Raw genomic sequence first — 21,633 nt, 5'->3', positions numbered from 1 at the left:
ACTTCTAAGCTTTTGCGTTTGTGGCTATAAAACACGGAAACCAGGTCCACTGTCTGTCCCGAGGGAGGCTGGAGGGACAGATTGCCATTTGTGAGCTGATGCGCTCACCCACCCTTTCGGAAGGCACTGGCCCAGGGCTGAGTTGCGCAGCTGATCGCACACGCGCTCCCGAGCTTGCACGAGTGCAAGGGGAAGGGCAAGGCTACGGCTTTAGCTCATCTGCTTCACATACGTATGGCACTGCCCAGGGAGCCACTGGAGCAGTAGTATAAGACAGTAACTTAGCTGCAGAGCACTGATTTCTGAGGTTTTCTGAAGCCAACAACTGTACTGTAAAATAAAGGGAAGCATTTTCTGCTAATTCCTTTCTACTCCCCTCTGTCCTCCCTCCTTCAAAACTACTGAAGTTGAAGGACTCCTCTACAAAATACCGATATGGTCTGCCTTTCTCTGAAGCACATGCTTGGAGCAAAGCTGCTAACCCTAGCAAAGCACGCTTGGGCTCTTCGAGGCTTCTGGCAGGCAGTTTTATCTTGCTGGCAGCGATCCCAGGCAGCAGCACTCAGGAGGCCAGCAGCTGTCCCGGGCGTTGCCTGTCAAGGCCTATTCCTGGATTATGTGGCCACAACCTAGAAACGTACAAACGGGAGTCAAAGGCGAGATGCAGCCTCAGGGGGCACAAAATTCAGGTGGTGGTTGTTTGTTTTTTTTTTTAAACAAGATATTTAGACATACCTGTTCTTCATGGACTGATTTTATTAGAAGCTTAAAGGCTTCTGTCTGAACAACCCTGAACACATTAGCAGCCTCACTGGTTGCCTGAGCCACATCCTTTACTGCAAAGCTAAATAAACATCATAGGAAAGGATTCTACAGTGACTTTCAGAAAAAGAATTAGGGCGAAAACCCAAGGCATTCTTTCTTGTTAAGCAGCAAGCTTTTTGCAAAGCAGCTTAAGTATGTAGCTTTGAAGGCCCTTTGGCTCCACCAAGAAGCATGCTTCCTGCACCCGAGTGGGGTCTTTCTTCCCTCCTGCAGCCTGGAGGGGGAAACAGTGCCCTGTCCCTTCCCTTGTGCCACCGGTGGCGCTGACCGGCCTTGCTCACCAACGTGGCAGAAAGCCGCCTTGGCATGGGGCGGCCGCTCCGGATGCGAACTGTAATAGCGGAGCGGGAGAGGGAAGGGTTCCTGCATCTCTTAAAACCACAACCTGACCTGCACGCAGCTACGCACAAAACATGTCTTTATGTTTTTATCAGGTTGAGTTGGTTTGGCCCCATTTATTTATCCCAAATGTTTTTTTAATCCCAAATCCTGGTAAAAATCCTTGGCACAGTACAGAAAGAGCTGTTACCACTATGACTGTTACCACTTAACGGTTGTCGCAACAGAAAACAGACAAAATAATCTGGCTTGTATTTATTTTCCATTTTCCTGGCATAACACTGCTGTAATTTTTGGTGCTTTCTGCTTTCCCCATGGTACATGGTCCATCATCCATTCAGTTCTTTAAAGTCTTTTGTGTCTGTGTGACCTCCATACAGGAGGGTAACCAGACTGAAAAGAGGAAGGGCAAAGGGAATAAAAGAAACCAAAACAATCAAAAACCCCACTGTGGCAGATTCCACTTTCAAACATTACCACGTTGTCAGCAAAGGCTGCTATTGTAACCACATTCTGGAAAAAATGCTATGCTCGTTCACAGCAGATAAAAGTCCAGCTGTCAACAAAATTAAGATCAGGATTTTGCCAGTTTAAGTGTTCTTTGAAGTTCCTGGAGCTGCATATTGCCTTGAGTAATCATCATCCTGATTGCGTCCTGTAAAACAAAATGGAATCCTCTGAACTGAACAGGCTTTACACGAGCACGCAGATTTTAACACATTAAAATACGTACAAGGCTTACCAGCACTACTGTCACCTATTTCTAGGTGTGAAGCAACACTATCACTATTCACTGAGATGGTTGAAAAAAACAGGTGACTAAATGAACTCATTTTCTCTAACTAACTCCTTAATGATATGTTTGGGGGCTGGTTATGGCTTTGAGTTTTAAAAACTCAATTTCAGATTGGGATTCAAACTCCTAATAATGTTTTCTTTATGACTCTGTGGCTACCGCCTTTGCAAGCAAGTAGCGACACTGCACACGGGCATTATGAAGACAGAGCAAGTGGATGTTTCTCCCAGTGTTATTTTTACCTAAGTAAGTACTGTAATGCTTTGTCTGCTCAATTCAGCCACCAGTTCCTCGAGCACTGGCTAGAAAAAGGAACAGACTAAAAAGCAGAGGACAGGAGACATACAAGAAATGCAAAGGTTTCTGCATTTCATACATGCTTTGCATCCACAGCCATCCAATTTGAGTGTGTTCAGCTTGAACACAGCTGAAATTCAAGATTAAAAACATAACCTATAGAAAGCTTGACCATTATTAAGTTTGTTAGTTACTGTATTCTTCAATAAAGTTTTCCTGATCTGTGGTTCCAGTAAGCAGGATTTGTTTGGTTTTTAGCTTAATTCCAGATTATTATCTGGAAACCAGAGAAACGTTACTACCGTCAACAAGTGGGGCTATATTTAGAGATGCTGAATTATTTCTCCCCACAAGTGCTCCTTAAGAGAAAATAACAACAGGAGGCTTGTCACCAGTCCAGAGGTGACACCTACAACACAAACCCATGTGAGCCCGTACAGGTCACCGCACTGATGGTTCGCGAGGGCCGGCGGTCAGCGTCGTGAGTTCCCGATCTCACCTCTTCTGTAGCATCTTTATTTCTTCTGAATTCCTCCCTGGCCCAGTCCTTTAAATAGTGGCGATCTGCTTCAGCAGGGACGTCGCGAATAGCCCGCAGGATCTTCCTGTACAACTGAAGAACCTGCTGCCGCCTCAGGAACTGGGAAGGAGAGAGGGAAGTCTACCCCCCTGTCCCAGGACTCTGCTGAGAGCCGTACCCTCAGCGGCTTTCTTTGCTTTGAGGAACATTTAAACAAACACCAAGCTTCCCAGCACCTTCTCTAGAAGAGGCAGCATTACCTTGGATCCCAGTCCAAGGAACATCAATTTCACGCAAAGGAACGCACCAAACGTGGAACACGTTAGGGCCCCTGAGGCCCAGCTGCGCGCACACGGTGCAGCACGGCAAGGGCGAGTGCCAGCTCGCCCTCCCGGCCACCTCGGAGGACCCGCATCCCGCCCACCCGCCGCCGCGGCCCACACGCGGCTCCCGCCGGCCCGCCGCCATTCGCACCGAGCCCGGGGCGCCCCCGCCAGGGCCGCGGCCGCCGGAGGGCAGGCACGGCCGCCGCCCGGGGGAGAGGCGGCCCCCGGGGCCGGAGCCGCCCGCTCGTACCTGCCTCAGGGTGAGCGCGCCCGGCGGGAGGCGGCTGGCGGCCATGACGCGCGGCTCCGCCCCTCCCGCCGCCGCCGAGCCCTCCCCGGGCGGGCGGGGCCCGCCGGCCGCCATTTCCTGCGCCTCTGGCCGCCCCGCTGCGGGCACGGCCCGGCACCCGGTACCCGCGGCAGAAGCGGGCCCCGCGCGGGGAGCCAGGGGCGGCCACTTCAGCCCGAGGCGCCGGGAGCTGTATCTGAGCTACCAGGGGCCGCGGGGCTGGTCGGTCGGGCTCCTCTGGGGTTTTCTTTCTTCCGAAACGGCAAACGAGCTCCGGCAACAAAACAAGCACCCAACAAGTGACGAACGATACCCTAGCACTTCACGGAGGGGCGGGTAGGAAGGCCTGCGCTTTCAAGAATGGTGTAGCTATAAGCCGTAACATTTAACAGTAATATCGAATTGAAGCAGTGCAATAAGATCTACAAGTCATCTGAGCAATTACGGGACACTAAGTTACCTTTTGCATCTTTTTAAGTACTTGTGGCTGTGCCCAGACATGTAACTGTTGCTACCAGTGCAAGGCACTGAGAGTTGCTTTAGTACAGATTATTTATTGAATTAAGACAGGGAGCTGGCTTGCAGACAAAAAACCCCAACAGTTAACTGACACCTTTCCTTTCTGTGCTACTTACTCAGTGTTTGCTTGCACCATATATAGCACAAGCTCTTTGTTAATTCCAGATAGAGAAGAGACTTGGTTTGTTTAAATATTTGTAGCGTAAGCTCTGCTGATAAAATTGTGTCTCAGGCTGTAAGGACATCCCTGCAACAAACTGTAATTTGCATTGGAAGTGTAGCCCTTGCCCTCTTCAGAGAAGTCTTGGTTCTAAAATATTTTCTCCAAGTTTCCTACTACAAATATTCAGTACAAGTCTGCAGTAGAGGTACATTCTGGAGGATTACCTAATGAACTAAACCCCACCTGCTTTCACAGTTAAATTTCCAAAAGCATGTAAGTAGTTGTATACATGAGAGATCTAAAGAACCCCGGAAGGATACTATATAGTACCTGACATTTAAATTCTGATGGGATACAGCTCCTCTGTTAAGCAAATTTCAGAACTGAAAACTTATGAGTGAGCTGCAGCAAAGCTTTACAAATATGAGAAACAGCCTTGCTGGGCCATTTCTCACCGCTGGGTATTGCTACTGCTGCATCTCAGCTACAGCAAGACTTAGGGTAAAGTTCTTTGATCTAGAAACCAGAGAGAATGATCACATCTTTGGGAATATACCCACGTTTCCAGCCATTTTCTGATCAACTCCTGCACCCCACTTAGTGTCTCATTCTACTATCAATTTTTGTAGGCAAAGAAAATCTTCAAAGAGTTTAAATGCCCTTGGTCTAAACAAAGTTTCCTTCAGATCTTCACTGAGAGAAGTCAGAAGACTGAACCCATAATCAAAACTCTGTGGTGGCATATCCTCATAAAAGGAGGATAGGTGCTGAAGTTAGATAAGCCACAATACATTTTCACGTGAAAATTCATATCTGTGCACTGCTAGAGAATGCACAGCATTTCCATGTGGCAAATGTGGTTAAATTATTCAAATTTTGATCAACTGAAAGCACAGACATCATAGTTACAAACAGCGGTACCTCTTTTTATTAGTACAGACAATGTAAGATGCATAGCTTTTGCAATGAAAAAATCATGTCCATGCTCTAAGACGTCAGATTAACGAAAGGTCCTCAACGTCTGCCTTGGACGGAGGGGCGAACTTCACAGTGTGAACTGATAATATCGGGATGATCACATGGCATTATTCATAAAACTCCCTGTTGATACTGTCAGGCAAAAATCAGCAATAATTAAATAGGATGTGTTTAACCTCAGAATAGTTTCAAGTATTCAAGTACTTATGTTTTTGGTTGTTCAAAACCATGTGCTTCCCCTGCTCCCCCCACCTCCTTCCCAAAGAGGCACCACCAGCATGGGTGAAGTTAAAGAATGGTTTTTTGCAAGACACCCGAAGTTCTTCTAATGCAGAAATGCCTTCCTAGAAGCAAGAGCGATTTTTCTTATTGCAACAGACAGCGGTAGGAATCATTCTCCCTTTGTGAACATTACAAATACATTTTTTTTTAAAAGTAATAACTTATTACAAGAGAAGTTGAAGAAAATTTTATGTTATTTGTGGGAATAGGCAATGAAAGAAGACGACAGTCTCACCATTGCATAATTCTCCTCTGACAAACATGGAAGAATGCGCCCACACCATTTTGTTCTCGGGCGGTCGGAATGCCAGAGGGCAGCTCCCGCACATTAATCCTAGTTAGAAAGAGACCTCACGAACTCGCCGATGACGTGCCGTTTCGTATGCTTCAGCGGTTTAGCAGCAATCGGGTATTGACTTTGTCTACAAAGTCTACAAAGTGTCTGAGGCAGTCACCAGTTCAAACCACTGTCTGAGTGCATCACTGAGAGTTTCTGGAAGCGCGTTTACATCTCTAAGGATCATGTAGAATGGGAATGGGAATTCTTCCATGTAAGATCTGATTTCAGGCAATTCTCCAGGTCCTTTGAATATGGGTACCTTAATGTCCAAAATGGAATCCTGTACAAAAGAATTGATAGGACTGCTGAACCACATGCATCTTTTACAGGCCTTTGATATTACTTATCCTATTTTTCAAATACTTATAATTCCTCCTCTGATAAATTAAAAGTTAATAGGAAGCTTTAAGATTAAAAGCTGTAAGTGTTCAATGGTAAATCAACTAAAAAGCTGAACACAAGTCAGTTAAATGCTTTTGCCCTTGTAGATAAAAGTGCTCTAATCAACTAATTATAAGCTAGAAGAGACAAAGTTTAAGCTTCTGCAATACCAAGTTCTATACATAAATCTTGTCTTTCCTTAGGATTTCATGATTTGAGTTTACTATTATCACTTTATTTTTATTTATACACTTGATGCCTTTCCGGTATGTTGTCATCTGTGAGCATTTTAGGGCTGAGAGTTCAACTTGCATTTGGGCAGTGATCTAATATAACTTGATTCTTTTGCAAATTATTTTATAATATTTCAACAAGTACTACAAAAACAAAAAATCAGATTAAATTCCAGCTGTGCTTCTTGTAAAGTAACGTCTTAGTTGCTCAGTGTAGCAGCTCAGAAAATTAATAAAGCTTATAAAAATGTATTTCACTGCCCAGAATTTTCACTTGACATTATAGCTAGGTTTCATCAGAGCCTTGTAACCATTTGTCAGCAAGAGAATTGTTAATTTTCCAACAATAAATACAGCAGATGAGTTTTATATGGAAAAATAAAGATATAGGAAGAAAATGCGAACTACAAAATTAGAATCTTCACCTAATTCAAAGTAAGGCTTGTGTTTGCTTGCTTATTGCACTACGGAGTCTCCCTGAAAAGCTCCCAGATATTTCAGCTTCCCAGCCAAGGAAATCTTAACAGTTTTCTTTCACAGCCACCAAATACAGTACGCAGCTTTCCCAATTCAGGCACTAAATAACTCTCATATACTCCTTTCTGTGTAATGTTTATTCTCGTATTGGCTGCAGCCGCCATATCGAACAGAGACTGCCGGCAGAAATGATCAATTTGAATCAAAACTGACACGAACAAAACATTTCTTGATCTTTCAATTTGCCTTTTCTGGTGATGAAAAATCTGCAGCCATTTGAAGACAGGAGCTCTTCCTTAGACTTTCTGTGGCATGGAAGCTGGTTAGGTTTTTTTTGTTAATACAAAAGAAGATAAGCATCATAGTGGGAGAAATCATAGAAGATCTGACAGATGTTGTGAAAAACTGAAATTGGGCTAAATATCTTTGACTTCTGCAAAAGGTAAGATAGCTGTAAAGCACTGCAAGAGAAAGATTGGTATGTTTCTCATTCACTGCACTTGAATACTTCTCCCTTGTTCACGTACTTACCCGGGAATTAGGATTGTCCAACACTACGAAAATGACAAAGATATTGGCATTCTGAGCTGCTTGAACTGCCGCTGTCACTCGTTCCTTGCCTTCCAAGAAAAGGCCTCTTCCATCAGATACAATCAAAAGCAACTGCGCTGTTTCTGAGCACAAACAACATTTTAAATTCCAGTAAGTTACAGTAATCCATTTAAAAGGCAAGCAGGCTATTTTGTTATTAACCCTATGGGTATAATGGAAAAATCCTCAGAGTATTCCTAAGGAGGTGAAGTCTTTATCAAATAGAATTCTGTGACTTAACATTAAGCTGCCGTTAGGACTGGGTCAAGAGAGTTTTTTCCCACTGTGTGATACCATTGAGAATAACTGGGGTGGGGAAAAAACCCAACTTAACAGTCCATCAGTACCATAATCAAGGATGAAAGGCGTGGAAAATACCAAATTAATTGAGTCATGGCCTTTTGTGCCTAGTCCTTGTCCTTCATGCCTGCTAAGTGCCTAGGAGTTAAATATTGGCTGAATTAGAAGAATCCAGCCACTAGATCACTACCTCAGTAGAGCAGCAGCTGCTATAATGAAACAGAGCGCCCAAATGTATTCCTCCAGAAGCAGGTACCTATGGGTGCATCTGTGTTAGCGTTTCACTTCAGACTACAACTGTACTTTTGAAACACATTTCCCTGTTGTCCCCACTTCAATGGGTTTGGCTTCCGCCAGAGAGCAACTGTGGATTATTTTTGGAGGAAACTAAACCAGAAGACAGGCTTCAGAGGCACAGTCGAGGCAGTCCAACCACTGCAGGGCATTCAGCCCTTGGGACCAGATGAGCTAGTCTGAAGTAAACCTCCTGAAACGCACACAGCACAGATGCTGGGTTCCTCAGCACCAGCCATTTTCTGGAGACATGTTACTTGACCCACATTGCCCCCCCAAGCAAAAGATATGTCCCTCTAAAGGGACATTCTAACTAAGTTACGTATCTCATCCTTTAATTACAAGTAATTACAGTCAGGAACGCCAGCACCTCCCTCTCATCCCTGCCCCCCCCCCGCAGCATAATGGCTAGAGAGGGATGCACAATGTTTGGTCTTTTAGTAAAAGGGGTGATGTATATTACTGCCTTTTCTCTTGCTAGCTCCCTGATCCTGGGGAGCTGATTGCTCCTCTCTAGTTCAACAGCCTAGTTCAACAGGACTGGATGATGCCCCCCTGCCAAATATTCCAACAGCCTGGCCACCCTGTGGCAAAGCAGCTGTGGATTATAAATCCCAAATTGTCCATTTCTTGGAGTACTTTAACAAGAACTTTTTAAAAATATGGGTGCCACCTTGACAAGCTTTTAACTAGCACAAAGCAGCCTTTTAGGCTAACTATGGGTCAGCCAAGAGGTGACAAGTCTTTCAGCTTTTCTGGGAAATTCAAGCAGCTCATGACCTAAACTTGCACCACAGTGAAAGGCAGGTAGGAGGCAAACACTTATCCGCCTCAGAACAGTGTGCTTCTGGATACCTACAGGAATCAAGCTCTCAAGCAAGAGCAGGAGTGCCTAGGGAGTCAAAGTCACTAGGAAGCTGGACAGTGCTCTCAAGCAGGCAGTGTCTAGGACTTAAACATGATCTGGAAACATGACGCAAAGGGAGGCAAGTAAGGTGTGCCTTTTTAAAAAACCTTAAACATATTTATCAATAATTCACTTAAGTTTTGAAGTAGGTGTCTTTTGGGTTTTGCACTAAATTTCAATGAAACATTCCATTTGACAAAGCAAAACCCAAAGCCCCCAACACAAGTGATGTCTCAGTGGTAGGAGTCTTTCTGGCACAATATTGCTTCGGGACTGTAGTGAGCGTTCTGCTGCCATGGCAACAAGCATAGTAACAAAAAAAAAGCTCACCCGGATTAATATTTTGAGACAACTGCTGTGCTGCAGCAAACATATTTGCTGATGATTCTAGAAACTGCAGAGGAAACAAATAAGAAGATTAAGTTATCTCATCATAAAATAATAAGCTTAATAATGATAAAATTTGTAAAGAACACATTTCTGTATTTTAAATGCCGTGATAGTTTAGTCCGACCAGCCACACAGATACAGTCCTTGGCATTTTCTTATATTAACTCCTGCTTCAAATTTAATAAGTATTTTTGAACTAGAGAACCTTCAGAAAAGCCTTCAATCTGGATTCAAAATTTTTCCAATGCTAACAAAGCCATCAAAACCTCACTAAATTGTTCAACTGATTACCGGCATCATTAAAAATATACATCCTATTTCTAGGTTGAACTTCTTTGGCTTCAACTTGCAACAGAAGTATCTAGTTACATATTCCCCATTAAAATTAAGGCCGTCAACTGTCAAGTTATCCCAGTTTTGGCATTCATAAGATTACTGTCGAGCTGTTTGGGTCTCCTCCATTTGCATTTAATATTAACTGAAGATCTTATTCAAGTCTGGAATGGTAGGACTGCAAAAACCTTCCTAAAGGAAGAAAACTTGTCGAGGGCTGTCAAATACTGGAACAGGCTGCCCAGGGAAGTGGTTGACTCACTGTCCCTGGAGGTATTTAAAAGAAGGGTAGACGTGGTGCTTGAGGATGTTGTTTAGTTGTAGACTTGGCAGTGATAGGTTAGTGGTTGGACTCGATGATCTTAAGGGTCTTTTCCAACCTTAATGATTCTATGATTTTATGAAAACTGCAGTTACCCAGGAAGTATTACTACAGAAAGTTATTTTCTTCAGGAATCAGTCAAGTCTGACAAACTTACCGCCTGACAAACATATTCATACTATTACAGTGGAATCCATGGCATGAAAACCTCCTGAACTCCCACAAACTTTGATGTGATTTGGCAGTGGGTACCCAATAGCTTGGGCCCAAAATACTGTTTAAGGCCCAATACAAACAGAGAAAGACAAATGCTTAAAATTGCCACACATCAGAACTAGAAGTGAGAAAACACTCTTAGTATTATAGAATCGTGACCATTCTCTTCGTATCTAACCAGCTATCACACTCTCAAATACAACCAACCAGTAAACGTTGCATAAAGTGATCATGAAACCATGAAGCTGCTGATGGCTTGTCTGGAAAAGATTTGCAAACCTGTTGCCCTAGAGACATTCTTGTGTACCTGGGCTATTTTTGTTTTCTTCTGCTGAAATTTGCAAAGACGCAATATCCGTGTCCCTGACTGGTCACTGAACTGTTCGTGGAACGGGTGCAGCAGCTGAACAGTCTCTCCAAAGCTTTAAGAAAAGAATTAAAAATTAAAGTGTGAAACTGGTACTTAAATTCCACTCTTAACTCTTGAAGGAAAGTCAAGATTTCAAATAAACTCACCTACACACAGCAATCTGTCCCACTTCTAGAAGAGTCAGTGCATTTCCAATAACTGCCAGGGATTCATATGCCAGCTATTAGAGAAAACAGTTACATCAAAACCAGCATATTCCAAGTTTTACCTGCAGCTCAGTATTCAATATGAAGAACATAACTGAAATTATTTTTTATCATCTAGTAAAATAAATGGAGAGACTTCCTATCTTTTTTCCTGTTACAGTTATGCAAGATAGTAATTGTGATAGAGATACGCTAGTTCCACCTGAGGGCTTCAGCTGATTGATTTAGAGCTACCACTTTGGGCAGGGTAATGAAATAAAGCCTGAACTAACTATTCAGAAGGAAACACATATTTAATAAACAAAAGCCCTACAAGTGAGCTATGATGAACAAATATTTAATCCTCCAGTGAACTGCATAGCTAAGCAAATTTTGGTCTTTTATAGGCAACAGAAGTAATTTTCCATTGGATATATACACCTCTAACAAATTTAACATCTTCTTTCAGCTAACTTGCACTGGTCTTTTAGTAACAAATCTCTTAGGCATGAAGTGACAAAAAGTTCAAGTGCATGGACCAGAAAAATAACTGCTTCAGAATCACCAGAGTCGGACTTTCCGACAGCCACCAGTTCTGCGCAAAACAAGTCAGCAGCTGATATACTTATCAACAAGGGGTAGTTTCTTCATACTTCTTCCAATGTTTTTATTTTACCTGTTTAGAGTGATTGTCTATCATACTAGAGGAATCATCAATAGCCAAGCAAATCTGGTACTGTCGTTTACTGGGCTTGGTCCTTCGCAACCAGATCTTATCTTTTCGGAACTGACTGGCAATATATGGAATCACTTTGCGCATGTTCAATCTCTTCCCCGTTCTATAGTCTCCTCTGAAAGTTAAGAAAAAGACACAATGTCAGGGATTTATCAGCAAATCTCTCATTCTGGAAATCCTGGCCTAACCAGCATAATCAACAAAATAAGAAAATTTTGTACAATAAAACCAAAATTAGTACCTCTAATATTCATATTTAGGTGTAGATCAAAAAAATCTCACAACTTTAATGCAACATGGATATTCAGTGTTTTTAAAAGAAGTTCTTAAATCTAAGTGCCAAAAATGGAAGCAAGACCTTGAATTTAGACTCCTCTAGTTTGAAACAAGTCTAGATTGCTTTAAAAAAAAAAAATCAATGTTAAAACCAACATGGAACATTGACATTTAACATAATCTTTCACTGAACAGCACTTCACGGGTTTAAGTTAGTTTGATCACCTGATGCACAGAAGGAAAAATAGGAGGCAATATCCTCAGGATGGGTACCTACTACTACATCACATTTGCATTTCATAAAATAACCAAGTGTTCCCATACAAAAGTAAAATGAATGCACTTGTAAACATGAATAATTGCTATAAAGCAAGAACAACATCGAGCTGCAGTTGTACAGAGGTTAAAGCCCTCCAAAACCAGGAGTTTAAAGAAACTAGAAGCCTTGGAAAGACCCAACTTACTTCAATTTTGCTGCCTGAGTGGGTTCCAATATGAGTCGTAGCTGTTCACAGAGCTGCTGTGACAGAGGAGCTGTCAGTACTAAATACCTCTGCCACAACTGTGCTGCTTCCTTCTCCTAAAAACATGATACATCAAAGAAATAAAAGTGAATTATGAAAAAACCCAAAAAGTTGGGAAGTACTGCCCGAAAGAAAGAAAACAGACCTCAGTGTACCAAGGGGGAGGTAGTTGGTAACTACCAAGTGGAACTGTCTTGTGAGTACCCTATATAAAGATGACAACTTGCACTCAACTTCGCACACTCCTTGCTGCTGCATAGCTGCAGTGTGCAATGACCATTCCTCTAGGAGCACACAAAGCAACTTCAGCATTGCTCTTGGTATAGGAAAGTCTTGTAACAGCCAGCCTCTGACAGTTGGCATTACAGCGAGGCAAGCCGTAAAGTCTGCCAGGTCCTCTACTGGCCATCAAAAATAGTATTACTTAACATTAAGTAAAATTCAGCAAATTTGTTAAGCCTCTACGCTGGCAATTTCATTCAGGAATTACTTCCAAATATGGTTTACAGTTCATGACTGGGACAGTCAGAGCAAGTACCAAATTCTGGTTCTGCTGTTGGTTAGCTCAAACTCCACCACTGCAGCTGAAGGAGACAGCTTCTGTCCATCATAATTCTGTGAAAGTTGTGTCCAGCACTTAACTGCAGGTGACAACTCAAAATGGAAGGAGCTTGGCAGGACCAAGAAAAATGTTTCTAACTATACAAGTTTTAGAAGTCATTAACAGCAGAGTAACTTTCTGCAAAATAGCACGCAGCACATTCAAAACAAGATCTGAAACATCCTGCTTTAAGAATAATGTAATTTTATTCAGAATAAGTTAAACATAACAAAAATAGCATCTAAATCATGCTACTTGAATATTTAGAGTCCAGACTGCTTGGCTTCGTCAATGCTTCAGCAGTAAAACAAGATGAAACAATGCAATGAAAGATTATTATGACAGTTTTATACTAAAACGGGGTCACAAACCTCATCAGGAGTTCCAGACTGCTGTGTCTGCCAAGCTTCCAGCTGCCTTTCAAGTTCCTTTCTTAGCTCTTCAGGATCTCTAACAATGTGCTAGAAGTATAGTTATGAGATTTATGAGACAGAAAAAATAGGTTTGCACATCCCATGTGATACCCAAACTATAACAAACTATTAAAAAAAGAAAGTAAAAATATGTGTCTTTTAGACACAAAAATACCAGAAAAAACTTAAATGAAGATTCTAAATCTCCATTTTTTTAATAGCTTTCACATACAGGAAGAATAAACACCTCCTCATAAATACCTACATCTGTGACACAATCAACATAGAAACAACCCTAGAAACATCTGTGATACAGACACTGAAAATAATAAAATCCAGAACTTCAAGGTAATTCAAGGAAACGATCTTGACAAACACCAGATTTAATGACAGTATAACGGAGATCAAACTACTGAATACTACCCATCTCGTATCTTCCAAAATGTAATATGCTTCACTAATTATAGAATTGAATGACATCTTCCTCTTTACCTGCCAGCAAAGCTATTCGATAAACCATTTTGTTGAAGGTCACTCAAGCTTTATTACACTTTTGTTTTTACTGTGCTTTCAGTGCCAACTTCTGTTCCTGACTTGTAAAACCATAGTTTAGCCAAACACTAGTACATGGTCTGTATAACCCATAGGTTTACAGATTAAGGAAAATGAGCCTGTGAATCCAAATTCAACAGTACCAATAACTCCTCATTCCTCAAGAAGTGCAGCAGTTCCTCTGGTCACCTACTGCAGGTTTACAGAAGGGAGGAAGAATGCATATGGAGGATGCTGCTTTACTCTTTCTTTTGCAGACAGTGAAAACTTGCACTTTCCCCTCAGCATCGTTTCTCTTCCCTTTTTAACTGGTGCTGCAAGAGCTCCCCCTCCTGTTTCAGGTTTTGCATGCCAATTGAAAACAAAAACCAAACAAGCCACCCCACCACCACAAAAGGCACTTAACTATTCTGACAACAGGAGAACACTCTTGCATTCAGCAGCCTTTTCCCAAAAAGCTGCAACATTTGGCATTAAGATGGCACACAATCCTTTCCGTGTGGTGTGCAGACAGTAAAATATCGCCCTCCAAGTATGTACTCAAGGCACAATATTCTAAGCATGAAAGGTCGATATTTCTAAAAAACAGACACTGAAAATATTTTATCAACTGGTTATCCACCGTCAACTGCTTCTATGCCATAGCTCTTTATGGTTAAAACATGCTTGTTCACACTGGGAAACTATGAGTGTTACGTGAAGCTCTAGGATTTTCTAGGCTATAATATTTTTTAAATTGAGACATTCATAAAAGGCTCACACAGGTTCTGTAATACTTGCAATCAGCTTTTTTGAGAAAGTAATATATTGTAATGAATTAACTGAGGTGAATTCTTTGTCCACAACGGAGCTTTAAAGTCATTGATGCCTAGCACTTATCACCGTGAACCCTTTTATCTTCATGCCACACACTCTTGCCCATCACTTTCCACTCTACCCAAGCATTTGAAAAGCAGATTCATCTGAGCAAAACAGTTCTGGACAGTTAGAAAGACAGAAGTTGTGGGATTTTTTTTTGGTTGGCTGATTGGGATTTTTGGTGGGTGTTTTTTGTTTGGTGTGGTGGTTTTGGTTTTTTTTTTTTTTGGGGGGGGGGAAGGAGGATGGGACCTTCCCACATAAGTATGGTGAGAACTTGTCATTTTAAAGTCATCATTCAGCTGTATATACAACAGCTGGTAGTGGGTTACTTTTCTTTCTGCTATTAAAGAACAGCAAGATACTGCGTTGTCTGAATGAAAGTATTTCTGAACTTTTGCATTCAGAGTTTCACTAACATGTCAAGTAAAATAGACTATTTCTATTACTGTAGTTGTAAGAAGACGCGCTGGGTGTCATACCTGGGGAGTGTCCATCAAAAACTGATGGGCTGTATGTATGGTCGAGTCCTTGCTTCTCTCTGGCTTCTCTTCAGTCACCTTTGGTAGCTTTTCTGTCGTAGAGTCATTGACGTCCTCCGAGTCAAAAGTCTGGATCTCTGGCTCCACTTCACTTGGTCCTGCCATCACAAAACTAATTACTAACTTTGTGGATCACACATAATACAAGAACCAATACTGTATCTTGCCTCTCTTACAAAGCGTCTCACATGCTTTGTAGTGCAACCCAGACATGACTTTTTTAAGAGAAGTGCACATATTTTAAGACAGTCAATTCTAGTAATAGGATGAATACACCTTGAAACTCACTGGAACAGGTAAATAAGCATTTCCTTATGCAAACTGGTTTTCTCTCTTATAACCTTCCTGCCAAATGAGTGAAATATTAGTGAACAGATCTTTAACACCTGAAAATTCCATTGGTGAAGTACATTGCTAGAGAGGCTAGGAAGCTCAAAAAGAGTAATGGGAGATGTAAAGCCATTTGAGAACATCCAGAAAATCATCACTAAGAAGAAAAAAAGATTGGTTTTTTTTAAAAAATCTTTTCCTGTCCAGTTCTGTAATGGAACAGTTTCCTATTAATCAGATATCAATTTACAAATAAAGGAATGGACTCAAGATTTTCCTTTATTATTGTTTCCACTATACTACACTGTTTATCAATCCATTTTTTTAAGAATTATTCTGAGAAAAAAAGTATGTCATTGTAGGTGATGTTTCAAAGATCCTAGTTTTTTCAGGACATGATGTTAGAGAGTCATGTGGAAAAACAAATAGACTGATTACATGCATGCCTGTACCACAAAGCTAGTGAGCCTAGCAAGGGATTTAAGTGAAAACATTAAACCTGAATGGAGTGGGAGGCAAGAAGCTGAATCCATGCTGGTAAACCTCTTGTCTCCCCCTCTCCAGCCAGATTTTGTTTTGTCTGATAAGAAAACCATTCAAAATTCCAAGCTATGGTGTCATTTACTTAGCTTAATAATAAATAAATAACTCTCTCTTGGCAATTGTATCTCTAGCTTATTTTGTTTGTGCGGGCTGCATGGCTGACGAGAAGGTAAGTCTGACTTATCTACCAACCATTCACATTTGACAGCCATTTCCTGTTAGGCAGCTCGGTTTTGTTTTGTTTCATTCCCTCTTAAGGAAGAAAGCAGTTAGACAGTGACACCTTGGTGCTACCTCACCAGATGTTGTTCAGACCAGCTCCTCTACTTCTTGATGTTTTGTCAGAAGTTACACACACAAAAAAAAGTTTAATTATGTGGTGCTGATGCTGTTGACACTGGAATGCAGTTATATGCTAATTAATTAAGCAAATTCACATTGTGTCTTACAGTGGGAAAGCGTTTGCTTTTTTGATTCTTCAAAGAAGTGCATAAAGGTTAGAGACGATTAACGTGAAAGAAAGCAGCAAACCCCTCTGACACTCAGCCAATTTTGCAAAGACTAATGCTGGTTACTGGGCAGGAGTAATAATACTGCTGCAAAGTCAATTAAAAGCAGATGTTTGAGTCTTATAAAATGTGTATTTGCATGTAATGGATGTGAATACCTACACATACGTTTAAAGATGATTTATGATATATATGCCTATCAGTGTGTGTTTAGAACGTTTTTTAAGTTAATGTACCAGGAGTTTTAGTGACAGTAGACTTCTTTTTTTCTGGCTGCAGCTCCTCTGTGTCTACTGCTCTGAGATCCTCATTGTTCTGTATTTCTGTTTCCATAGCTGCATCTTCAGAATCTCCCTCTTCCTTTTCTTCACGAGGCATAATAGGTTTCTCTTGCTCCTTGCTAGCTACATCTGTATAAAAGCAACAATATTTATTAAGGGAAAGAGGAAGGAAAAGTAGTGAAGTTGCAAAAACCTGTTTGCATTCTGAGGCCACTGCATATCACTTTCAGTGAACTTTAGAAGAAATCTGGGCTATTGTCTCAAACCTCAGTTTTATCTTTCACTGTGCTGCACCATGTTGTGTCAATGAGCTATTGCCCTGAAAACCTGACGAGTAAAATAGACTAGTTAGTTTAACAGAAAAACCTGTTGTATTATCCTAAATATTTTGCATGTGTGGTAGCAGTTTGGGCTTCAAAATAATTGAAGTAAGATTTGGAAAGAATAGATTTTAAATGTGTTTATTAAACTAAAATCCATCTTTATGAGTCAATTCAGTATTTTCAAAAACATTATTATTACTATGAACCTGACTGCCAAAGAGAAGCATTTATCACAGTGAAATGGTGCTACATCTTTAACCAAAGCAAGGATTGTCAAACATAACTTTAAAAAATGTACTGGGAAAAACTACAGTAAAAATAGGAGCGATTCAGGATTTGATTCTGCAGTGACAACTCTCAACACCCAGAAATACCACCATACCATATGTCTGTGCATCATAACATTCGGAGCCTTGTTTAATATGTTCAAATGCATCAGCCTCCTCCACGTTTTGTTTAGGCTGAGCTGTATCCTGCTTTGCTTCACTGCTGGATTCTATAGTTCTCAGGCGCTTGTGGATATGTTCGTTGTGATCTCCCATTGAGCGCTCATTGTCTGCTTGACCGGGTTTCCTCTTGAAACTCTGAAAAAGAACAAATTAACACTATGAACTTTAGGAGCAACCAAACACTGATTAGAACAAGAGTTCTAACAAGGAGAAACTGAGTCCTGCCTTTTTGCAGGTTAATATCAAGACATTAACAACAACAAAAAAAAAAAACCACACACAGAAAAGAAGAAATGAACCTGGGTATTTTTTCTGCTTTGCTTTTGTGAAGCCATCCGGGCCATAAGCGTGGATTCATGGCCTTCTGATTGATTTGCACTTGAAGCTCCACTTCCATATTCCTGAGAGACCAAAAAAATCGCAATGATAACTGAAAAGGGATTTAGCAACTGTTGTAGGCAAATTTGAGAAGTTGAACTGCAACGCTATGCCACCTTCTATTGTGAATGACAAATGGCTCACAACTGCAAGTGTTATTCTTGTGGAGAGCAGACAAGACTGTTCTGCAGCTCAACTACTTGCCTGAACTTACCATGCAGTTTTCACTGCTATGGAGGTATCTACATGGTCTTCAGATTTTCAGTGAAACTATAACTGGTGTTCTAAAAATTTTTTCTTAGACACTATTCTTAAAAATATGGCAGCAATTCCTTGATTGTAACTTGAAAACTTATTCCTACATTTGGCATTTTTAACTAGGACACTTCCATGTAATTTACCTCTTTAGACTGGTCTCTTTCTGAAGCCTCTCCAGCCAACTCAAGAGCACTGTCACTCTGCAGGTTTTCTTGCCCAGTCTGCCCTTGTGTTTGATGCTCCATTCTTTCCTCATGCTCAGGGATCTGTTCATCCATCTCTGAATTATCTTTACCTTCTTCTTCCTGAAATAACACCAGCTTATTTTAACATTCTGAGAATTACTGGGAAACAGAAGGACAAGAAGGTAACAGGAGTACAGTTCACAGAAATACACCAGTTTAATAGTAAGCACATCTCTCTTATCCTGATGAAGACTTTCACTAACATTACACCTACTCAATGTGAAACTTGTTTCAGAGTATCACAGAATACATCCATTTTTAAAGTCTTGTATAAGGTAATTAAAATAAAGAAAAAAAAAACCAAATCAGGCTTTTATTTAGTACTCTCTACCTGAGGTTGAAGGCCTTGGTCAGCAGCAGGGATCCCCTTATCTTCAGCAGATTCTTTTTCCTCATCAGGTGGTTGTGACTCCTCTTCTGCTGCATCTTCAGTATTCTCTGCGTTTTCTTCTTGATCATCAGCATCTTTGTCCCCTTCATCTTCCTTCTCCTCTTTATCTTCAGAAACACCTTCTTCAGCTGGTTCTGTATCTTGATCATCTCTTTCTGTCTCACCACTATCCTCTTCATTCCGTTCTTCTGTCTTCTCTGCCTCATTTGAATCAACAGGTTTCTCATCTACTTCAAAAGCATTCTCTTCTTCTGAATTAAAAAAAATCAGAAAAAATATACAAAACTTTCAGTGAAGTACAAAGGCAATGAGTATTACAGATATTTGGAATCAAACTGCCCAGCCTATCAAAAAAAAATCCTCAAGAAAATACTGAGAATTCTATACATAGAATCTATTATTCTCTATAGCAGATATTTTCTTTAAGTCACAACTGCTTTGTAACTAACAATACAGCAAGATGAATTCCTATTAACTTCCTTTAACCTAATATTCTTGAGGGTCAGTTGACTTTGAGTGCAAATGCTTTTAAGTGTTATACAAAAAAACTGAATCACAAAAGCAACTGGACAATGAAATAAGGAGCTTCTAGCACAAATTAGGGTGTATCACTTGGATAACATGTGAAAGCCTGCTCCACAGTGTACATGAAAGGGAGGTAAAGGAAATTGCTATGACGTTAAGTTCTTATCAGGACACCAAATGCAGGCCAGATATTTTGATAGACAGAAGTGGATTTGCAGCTTGTTATACAGAATCCTACCACCACCTCTCTTTCTTTAGAGGAAAAGAGCTCATTATCTGACTGTTCCTCCCTTCTTTCATCTGGGAATCTGTAGAGATGTTTTCAGCTGTACCTTCATCCCCTTCCTCATCACTCTTCTCATCATTCTCCAGGTTCAAATTATCAGGAAGGTCCAAAGGTTCAACTTCAGGCTGCTTTTCTTGCTGGCCATGGTAAGGATCTACTTCATTCTCATCGTACTCGCGCTGTCAGCAAACGAACAGGGGGAGGAAAAAAAAAAGTAACAGGTATGAGATATGTGAGAAGAAAGGCAAAGATGAGAAATAACATTCTGTTGAATTCTCTAGGACACAGAATACTGGATACAATATTGCATTCTGATCAGTTAAAAACAAATTTCCAGTGCCAAACTTCCTTACGTATAAATAGCAGAAAAACACTAATTTCACCAAATGCATTTACATAAATTGTTACGTCTTCAAAATGCCATGTTTCGTGATCAGAATCCAATTTTCCTAGCTGAAAGATTCTGAACAGAATCTGCACTCTTGCAGATGGTATATGCCCTCTTGCACACTATGCAGAGTCTTGAAGCATACTGTATGCAGATTCTTGGGATGAGTCCCACTGACTTAAGATGTTTCTGTTGCTCACCACAACAGAACAAGAACTTTTAAGCTTCATCCATCCAAAACATCAATTCAGTGTAAAGCCTCTTTTGTCAGCCATTACAAGTTCAGGTTAGCGCAAACAAATTGTTTCTGGATTATGGGTCAGAAAATATACATATATTATAATGGATACAATATGGTTTATTTTTAGCTAACTTTTTTCAGTGCTTGTCACTATTAAATAAAGAGCATTTGAAACTCTCAGAAACATGATGTGAGCAACAGCATATGGATTAACAGCAAGATACTCTGTAGTCTAAATCATTTTTACCTCATCAATTTGTTCATGGATTTTCTCTTTATTTCCACTGTCGTCCTCTTGCTGCTCGTTTTCCTCATCCTTGGGAGGCTGTTTTTTATTATCCTTGTTTCCTGTGCCCAAATTGTCATCTTTTGCAACGAGCTCTGAATCCTCCTATTAACCAACAAATACAAAGGAAACTCAGTTATGCTACCTGCTTCTCAAAGTCTGAGTGACAAGACATCTCCTACAGAAAAAAGGAGACAAAGCTAAATAACTTGTGATACGCTTGAATTATCCCTTTCTACAACGAAGAGCTACGCAGGGGTGTAGGTCACACCAAGTTAACAGAGTTTAATTCCTTTGATATTATTCTTCCCACCCTTTTTCTCTTTACCTCATCCATTCCTGGTCCTGTTTCTTCTGTTTTGCTACTGGCATCTTCATCATCATCTTCATCTTCATCCCCCCAGAGCCTCTCATCCAGTTTATCATCAGCTTCAGCATTATCAAGATTTCCCATTTGCTTATCCAGCTCCTCCTCTTCGTCTGAATTTTCATCATTTTCTGTGCACGGTTCAGAATGTGTTTCAGTACAGAAGAGGTAAAGCTAACATTTTTGTTAACTTCAGAAACAAGCAAGCAGTCACACGTAGCACCTTAAGTTCATCACCCTATGCGGTTAATTGAGAGATGCAGAAAAAGACACACATACACTAACACCCAGAAGAGGGGGTTCCTAATTATGTGGTTCAGAGCGTTCTCTTGGACATAAGGATACACACAGCATTCTCTCCCTCAGACTAACAAGTCCTAGGTGCAAACCTTGGATGATTTAAACTCTATTCCTTACTCTCTCTATCCTCCATTTTCAAAATGTTTTGGCATTACTGGGAGGGAGAAGATCCATTCCACTTCATCTGTTTATTAGTTTGGGAATTTCCCTTCTTATGCAGATGAACTTATTCTTGGTATTTTGTCAGAGATCTGAAAGTAGATTAACACTACCATTATTTCTAAGCCACATTAGTTTCAGATGTGAAAACTGTTACCCTTTAAAGTAAAGAACTGCTACCTTTGGGTGAGTAGCAACC

General features: G+C 40.8%; 2 protein-coding genes across 2 annotated transcripts in view; both read right to left on the bottom strand.

The window, feature by feature from the left end:
• Positions 1-1,404: 1,404 nt before the first annotated feature.
• LYRM2 (LYR motif containing 2) lies at positions 1,405-3,493 on the bottom strand. The gene is made up of 3 exons (XM_064447637.1): positions 3,354-3,493; positions 2,757-2,897; positions 1,405-1,819 (listed from the first exon to the last, which is right to left on the bottom strand). The coding sequence occupies exons 1-3, from the start codon at positions 3,465-3,467 to the stop codon at positions 1,739-1,741; spliced, it is 336 nt and encodes a 111-aa protein (XP_064303707.1). The 5' UTR covers positions 3,468-3,493; the 3' UTR covers positions 1,405-1,738.
• A 1,429-nt stretch (positions 3,494-4,922) lies between these two features.
• Positions 4,923-21,633, bottom strand: part of MDN1 (midasin AAA ATPase 1) — a 106,352-nt gene continuing 89,641 nt past the window's right edge. Inside the window, exons 86-102 of the mRNA XM_064447631.1 lie at positions 20,937-21,106; positions 20,570-20,713; positions 19,740-19,872; positions 18,823-19,133; positions 18,390-18,551; positions 17,910-18,011; positions 17,544-17,745; positions 16,794-16,967; positions 15,116-15,273; positions 13,182-13,271; positions 12,150-12,265; positions 11,350-11,524; positions 10,635-10,708; positions 10,426-10,540; positions 9,188-9,251; positions 7,297-7,439; positions 4,923-5,954 (exon numbers count right to left, since the gene is read on the bottom strand). Coding sequence (XP_064303701.1) covers positions 5,766-5,954; positions 7,297-7,439; positions 9,188-9,251; positions 10,426-10,540; positions 10,635-10,708; positions 11,350-11,524; positions 12,150-12,265; positions 13,182-13,271; positions 15,116-15,273; positions 16,794-16,967; positions 17,544-17,745; positions 17,910-18,011; positions 18,390-18,551; positions 18,823-19,133; positions 19,740-19,872; positions 20,570-20,713; positions 20,937-21,106 — 2,522 coding nt within the window. The 3' untranslated portion in view covers positions 4,923-5,765. The remainder of the gene's footprint in view (positions 5,955-7,296; positions 7,440-9,187; positions 9,252-10,425; positions 10,541-10,634; positions 10,709-11,349; positions 11,525-12,149; positions 12,266-13,181; positions 13,272-15,115; positions 15,274-16,793; positions 16,968-17,543; positions 17,746-17,909; positions 18,012-18,389; positions 18,552-18,822; positions 19,134-19,739; positions 19,873-20,569; positions 20,714-20,936; positions 21,107-21,633) is intronic.

The sequence above is a fragment of the Phalacrocorax carbo genome, chromosome 3 (genome assembly GCF_963921805.1).
Source record: "Phalacrocorax carbo chromosome 3, bPhaCar2.1, whole genome shotgun sequence".
NCBI classification, from domain to species: domain Eukaryota; kingdom Metazoa; phylum Chordata; class Aves; order Suliformes; family Phalacrocoracidae; genus Phalacrocorax; species Phalacrocorax carbo.
This window is presented reverse-complemented; position numbering and strand designations above follow the sequence as displayed.

Coding starts and splice junctions, on each gene's coding strand:
- LYRM2 (XM_064447637.1), bottom strand. CDS start 3,467: ATGGCGGCCGGCGGGCCCCGCCCGCCCGGGGAGGGCTCGGCGGCGGCG. Junction 2,898..3,353: donor GCGCGCTCACCCTGAGGCAG/GTACGAGCGGGC, acceptor TCTCCTTCCCAG/TTCCTGAGGCGGCAGCAGGT. Junction 1,820..2,756: donor ATAAAGATGCTACAGAAGAG/GTGAGATCGGGA, acceptor TTTGTTTTACAG/GACGCAATCAGGATGATGAT.